Source organism: Vigna unguiculata, chromosome 4 (genome assembly GCF_037176805.1).
Source record: "Vigna unguiculata cultivar grain cowpea cultivar isolate G323 ecotype 2 chromosome 4, ASM3717680v1, whole genome shotgun sequence".
NCBI lineage: Eukaryota > Viridiplantae > Streptophyta > Magnoliopsida > Fabales > Fabaceae > Vigna > Vigna unguiculata.
In genome coordinates this window covers 19,524,533-19,531,361 of record NC_140795.1, presented here as the reverse complement: position 1 = coordinate 19,531,361, position 6,829 = coordinate 19,524,533, and the positions used below count along the sequence as shown (strand labels likewise).

Genomic DNA, 6,829 nt, shown 5'->3' with positions numbered 1-6,829 from the left:
AAGAAGCACGCTGCCTAGGGATGTTAAAAAAATTCGTACCCGTGGGTATCCACGGATAAAACCCGCAATGGGTAGGAAATAAATATTAAAAATGGATACCCGCTACTCGCGGGTACGGGTATTTTTGATACCCGCATAGTAGCGGGGCGTGTACGAGTATCATAGTATCCGTACCCGTGAATACTCGTACTCGTTAAACTTTAATTAACAAAAGTACCCTCACACACAAATATCTATATATATATATATATATATATATATATATATATATATTAGTTGGCTTAATTTTTTTTAAGTTGCACATCTTGTCTTCTATCTTCATTCTTCAAACTTTAAGTATTGGTATGTTGTCTTCTTCTAATTACATCCCTTGACATTCTTCTCTTTCCTTTATTTGAAATTGGGCATATACATCAAATCATATATAGACAATGACGTTTATGGTATGCTTGTTGTCAAATGATGGAATCAAAATAAGAATACTTGACACGTGGCAATTGAGGTTTATTATTTGTTTATTTTGTTTATTTTTTAGGAATCAATTGGAGAAAATGGACTTTTTGATAAAAACACTAATTAAAAAATTTTCATTGTGTTGAACGTCATTTTATAATTACTTTTATAATTATTTGGACTTGTATCAACTTTAGTTTATTTGAATATTATTTAAAATTTATGACACAGATGTATTTTATTTCGTTTTATTTGAATTTATGATTAAATATTTATTTTTTAAATAATTTTGTAAATATCCGCGGGTACCCGTGGATACCCGCGGATATGAAAAAAATAGGTGGGTACCCGCATAACGGATACCCGACAGATATGGGTACGGATACAGGGCGAATATTTATCAAGCAGGTAGGGTACGAGGGAGCTACTACCCGTACCCTACCCGCCCCATTGATGTATACATATATATATATATATATATATATATATATATATATATGTGTGTGTGTGTGTGTGTGTGTGTGTGTGTTTGTGTGTGCGTGTATGTATATATGTAGCATATATATGTTTGAGACATTTTAGAATATGGGATGATATTATATCTACTTTTGGTGTGAATGCAAGGATTTTGCATTGCGCGGCTGCACGAGATAATATTCTAGGGCAAAATGATTATAAGTGTAGTGGTGAAAGGAACTATTGAATAGGATTTGGATAGCATTATCTTGACTCTAGTATTTACCATTATACAATAGAGAAAGGTAGTTATGTGGTGAGAGTTGAAGGAGTTTCTTATGGCAAGGCTTGCAATATGAAACAAGATTGGAGCTTGGTCATTCACATGGAGGGTTACTGTTTCATGAGGAATTGGGTTGGTGGCTCTCTCAATTTTGGTTGGATTAAACCATGGTTAAAGTTGTTACTCTCTAAATTTGTCCTTGGTTTAACAAAACCATGGGTAAGGTTGTGCCTCATTCAATTTTTCTTAAACTTTCAGAAATTGGTCTCATATGCATGAAATAGATGCTTGGAATGAGTAGATTTATGTGTGCTTGATGGCTTGTTGATGAGCCTCTTGGTGTGACATAACTGGAAGAAGGAGTCTCAATGGACGTTCAACAGAAGAAAAGTTGCAGCAAAGGTGTTTCGGTGGTGGTGGCATTGATTGGTTAAGGTGAAACTCTAAGGGGTTTGGGTCAATCTTAGAGGAGGGAGGCTAGAGGAGGTTCCTAAGGGAAGCTTCTAGCAAGTTGACTCTTAAGTGCAAGTTGTGGAGTAATGTTAAATGTGTAGTGTTCTAGAATGTGCTTCTTAGCCTAGCATTTGAATTGGATCAATTGAAACCAATTTAAATGCTAGATGATTTTTCTTGATCCAATTCTTAAGGTGCAACTTAATTATGTTAAGCATGGCCTAATTACATGGCCCAAAATTCTAATTTTATACTCTATTGTCAACTAAGCTCTTAATCCAAGCTCTTACTCCTTGGATAACTTTTATTTACAAGAGGGCATGGTTGGGCCCAAGTCATCACTTGTATGTGTGGTGATATGTATGTTTGTATTAGGAAGCTATATATTGTTTGAAGAATTGTATTGTTTTATGGTTGTTCTTTCAAATTTAACTTACCTTTTCTCTTTTTGTGGATGTTTGGTTTTCACCAACAATGACCATATTAGCACACATGATCAGATGAAGTAGTAGGTGTTCTAGACGTTCTTCAACATTAGACACATTACAAGAAAACTATCAAATAGTGACAAATTTTATGACCAAAAAATATATTTAGAGACCAATTTAGAAACCAATCTCCTAATTAGAGACTAATTTAGAGATCAATTCTTTTGGTAGCCAAAACCTAGCTAGCTAATGTTAGAGACCAATTTAGAGACTAATTCATAATAGAAACTATTTTAGTTACCAATTTTGAAACTATTCAATAATTTTTAGTTTATAAATTGGTATATAAATTGGTCATTATAGTGACTAATTATTAATGGTCACTAAAATTGGTCATTAATAATGAATTTTCAACGTAGCAGCAAAAGAATCCCTTAGTATAGTGGAGAAATCTTGTATACTATATATGTATTCCTCAAAGTAGTTTGGTCTACAAAAACAGTATGTGTTTTGTAAAACCATTTCAATGGAAGAGGAAGCTTTGAATGAAGAAAAAGGTGGGAAGCTTTGAATTTCAAAACTTTAAAATGAAGCCTAGAATGTTCCTTTTTGTGGAGAATCTTGAAGAGGTGATATCCATGCTTGCACATTCTTTTCTTTGCTCAATGTGAACATGTTTTCCATGCCTCTCTTAGGTCTTCCTTTGGTCGAGAATTGTAACTCCTTCTTAGGCTTCAATTTTACTTGAATTGTGTCCATTGCTTGCTTCCTTCATCCAACGATTATTCTGAATGATGTACTCTTACTCATTTCCTCATTCATGCATTCATGTTGGGGTATCATCAGGCCACTTTAAGTAAGAAAATTGCAGCCTTAATCGAAGAAAATTTCTATTGGCTAAAGTGAGAAATGTTAACCAACATATTCAGAGATGCAAATTTGTCCCTTGGCTACAACCACAGAACAAATTTTAGAGTTGTATACTTGAATCTACCAGTTACATGTGCATCTTGGAAATATGTTAGCACGAACTTTGTTCTTGAATACAACAACTTATCAACAAAAAGATTTTATATGGTTTTCATAGATAGATTTTCAAAGATAGTTCATTTTATTCTATGCCAAAATATTAATGATGTTATTTAAATTGCATACATATACTTTAAAAAGATACTTTGTTTGCATGGAATTGAAAATATCATTACTTTTGATTCAAAAGTAAAATTTTAGAGCCATTTTTGGAAGACTATATGTAGAAAGATAAGAACTAAGTTACCACCTAATAGTGTATATCCACAAATAGATGGGCAAAGTGAAAAGATATTAGAAAATCTACTTTGAATTTTGTTGAGAAGAATTTAAAGTAGTGAGATCTTATCCCTTAGGCAACTAGACTTGGATTCTTTCGGTTGATAGTCAACAATATAGTGAAGATGTAGAATTAGGCCTCAAAATTGACTATACGTGACAAGCAAAGTCTCCAAACTTCCAAAGTAGGAGACTTCCATTTTTGCATTTGCTATACCCTGTTTAATTGCTTTTTGACAAAATTACCTACTAGTATAAAAACAAGATAATTGTCGTTGTTGCTTTCATCAACAAAGAATTTGAGTTGAGTTTCTTACCCATTTGAGAATGTTTTCTCTTTTTAAGGCTTCCGAGCCATGCTGATTAGTAATAAAGGAAAATATTGTGTTAGAAGCTAGAGATGATTCAGTGACGTAAGAAGTTTAATTTAGAAATTGTAGTGAAAAGGTAGAGCGAAAAGATATCTACAATTTCCTTCATTACATATAGTGGAAAGCTCATGTGCTAGTTCCATTACTGAATTTCATTGGTTTTTCTTGAATAAGGAATTCAGTGGACTGAGATGTGGCGTTGAAAAGAAGAGAGAGTGCTTTGGTACATGATTTGAAATGAGATAGAATGGATAAAGGAGATGAAATTTGGTTGTCCAAAAATGAAGGATTCATATAAGGTTTCTGTTAGTAAATTGGAAAGTGCTATCCTACTGATATTTTCGGCATATCATTTATCTTAACTGAGTTGCAAGGGTAGTGAAATCATGTAGATATTTGTTTCCATTTGGCGGAGACTACGTATGAGAAAAATCCATACAATAAGACAAAGTTGTGTTCCGAAGAAAGGTCGAGAAACATGCTCTTTTCAAGAATAAATAAACCAAGTTTCTTCGAAAAATTCACTGGAACTAACATCTTGTAAACAGAACTCTACAACAAACTAAGAATTTTACCACTCCAGATGTGAAATTCTCAACCATTAACCAATTTCATCTAAAACACTATATCAGTTCTTCAGTCAATACTGATAAACTTCGACACCGAAAATTCGCAGTTGTTTTATTGGCAGAGAATTAATCTTCTCATATTTTGCCTGATTAAATTATGAGGATCAAATCTTTTGAACTTCTCATGTAATACTTGACTTTTGATTTGTGCTTCATTGCTGTTATCTTACAATGCACTTTTAAGGTATAAAGTTTGAGTGCATTGATTTAGTTATGACCAAATTATATCTTTGAGGTGTATGCTTGGCCATTAATCAACCAAGCATGATAAGCCCATCATCTACCAACCCTTCTATACCATATACACATTTTGCTTTATCTACTTATCTAGTGTTACTTTCAAACATATCTTAACATAACAAAAAGTACTGTAATGAACATTTTGAGCAATACTAAAACGACTCCAAGATGAAGACTTAAGCAAGTTTTTCAGCTACCCAACAAAAGGGACAAAGATGTCAGTTGATTTGGTGGTTCTCTTGATTTTTATTTTTTCAATACACATTTACCTTTAAAATATAAAACATTACTGCAACAAAGGGACGAGACAAAGGGTATTCTCTTACATGCTCGAGTAATAAAATAAAACATGCATGAGAAATTGTGGTCACACAATATGTAAGGTAAAATGGAAGGAAGGCACAGTAGTACAAACCATTCACTCAAAAATAATATCAACTCCACCAGCATCACACATTTACGTTCTTCCAAGGAAGAGATAAGATAATGGAGCCTCTTCCACGTGTCACTTCCACATGGTACCTAACGATAAGGCTACCATTCAAATATTTTCCTTACTCGTGTGGACGATATGCTGTAATGTCATCATTTATAGAATCCAACGGTTGTAAGATGTGAGGAAGCAGTCCCTTGGATTTGACACCATTGGATGAGTAGTGAAGAAATCACAGTATTATATAAAGGAAGAAGGAGAAGAAGCTTGGCCATCTAGCAGCAGAACAACAAGTGATTCAGAAGTAAGAAGGAAGGAAAATGGCTTCCTCAATGATCTCCTCCCCAGCTGTTACGACCGTTAACCGTGCTGGTGCCGGTGCCGGCATGGTGGCTCCGTTCACTGGCCTGAAGTCCTTGGGTGGGTTCCCAACGAGGAAGACGAACAATGACATTACTTCGGTTGCAAACAACGGTGGAAGAGTGCAATGCATGCAGGTAATTAAGAAAACTGGAATTAGAAGTTAGATGGATAAATTATGGGTAGAAAAGGTTAATGAAATTATGATGGAAATGAGTAGGTGTGGCCAACAACTGGGAAGAAGAAGTTCGAGACTCTGTCGTACCTTCCAGACCTGACTGAAGAACAACTGCTTAAGGAGATAGATTACCTTCTTAGGAATGGATGGATCCCTTGCTTGGAATTTACATTGCAGGTGAATTTGTTGGAAGCCCTTTTTGTTGAATTTGATGATTGATTGTTATTAAATTTTGATGATTGATTTGATGTTTTTGGTTTATAGGACCCATTCCCATACCGTGAGCAAAACAGGTCACCTGGATACTATGATGGAAGGTACTGGACCATGTGGAAGCTGCCTATGTTTGGGTGCACTGATGCTACTCAGGTCTTGCAGGAGGTTGTAGAGGCCAGGACTGCTCACCCCAACGGCTTCGTCCGTATCATTGGATTCGACAACGTTCGTCAAGTCCAGTGCATCAGTTTCATTGCCTACAAGGCCCCTGGCTTCTAAGTCTGCTACATTTGTAACCCCCCCACTACTTTGCTTCTTTGTTTGTATTTAAACCATATTTCCATTTCGTTTTCTCTTTTTGTTGTCCGGAGTATCTTCTGTGGAAAGCTAGAGCTTAATCTTGAGGTATGGAGATATATTTGGTATATTTAATGAATTGACAAACTTGCCTGGGGATTGAACCAATTCTGTTTGCTATTGCTTTTCCAGATTCAACATCCTATATTTTTGACTTCTGATTTCAGAAATGAATGGATGAGAATTAATGAATAAGTTGCTGCAATTCTGTTGTTTGTCATTAAATAACTTCAAGAACCCATTAAACATGCATTTCCCTCTTTGGATTGAAACTAATCTTTAATAAAGTGAAATTAATTGAGTCGGTAAATGAATGTTAACAAAGTTACTCATGCTGTGTTCTTCATTTACACAGCACAGTTGAGTTTGGCCTTAAAGTTCTTACGCATCTAATGTATGAATGTTCTTAAGATATTCCAAACCCTCCTACAACGTTCTGCTGATAATCCACTAACTTTTGTTATACATTATTGGTGTTAAAAAAGTCACCTTTATTCTACATTGTCTAGTTTCAACTCTTTTGAATGGTCAATATACAGTAACTCTCTATGTACCCTTAAAATGACAAACAATAAAAAGGTGGACTTCGTGTCCATTAAATTCTGAGCCTCATTTCTGCTTCATGCTTAGCAGCAACCACTGATATTTTTCAACAAACCGTTTA

General features: G+C 34.7%; 1 protein-coding gene across 1 annotated transcript; it reads left to right on the top strand.

Moving 5' to 3' along the window:
* Positions 1 to 5,249: 5,249 nt before the first annotated feature.
* On the top strand, positions 5,250 to 6,273 carry LOC114181705 (ribulose bisphosphate carboxylase small subunit, chloroplastic 1-like). The gene is made up of 3 exons (XM_028068234.2): positions 5,250 to 5,551; positions 5,635 to 5,769; positions 5,857 to 6,273. The coding sequence occupies exons 1-3, from the start codon at positions 5,375 to 5,377 to the stop codon at positions 6,085 to 6,087; spliced, it is 543 nt and encodes a 180-aa protein (XP_027924035.1). The 5' UTR covers positions 5,250 to 5,374; the 3' UTR covers positions 6,088 to 6,273.
* The last annotated feature ends 556 nt before the right edge of the window (positions 6,274 to 6,829 follow it).

Coding starts and splice junctions, on each gene's coding strand:
- LOC114181705 (XM_028068234.2), top strand. CDS start 5,375: ATGGCTTCCTCAATGATCTCCTCCCCAGCTGTTACGACCGTTAACCGT. Junction 5,552..5,634: donor GAAGAGTGCAATGCATGCAG/GTAATTAAGAAA, acceptor GGAAATGAGTAG/GTGTGGCCAACAACTGGGAA. Junction 5,770..5,856: donor GCTTGGAATTTACATTGCAG/GTGAATTTGTTG, acceptor TTTGGTTTATAG/GACCCATTCCCATACCGTGA.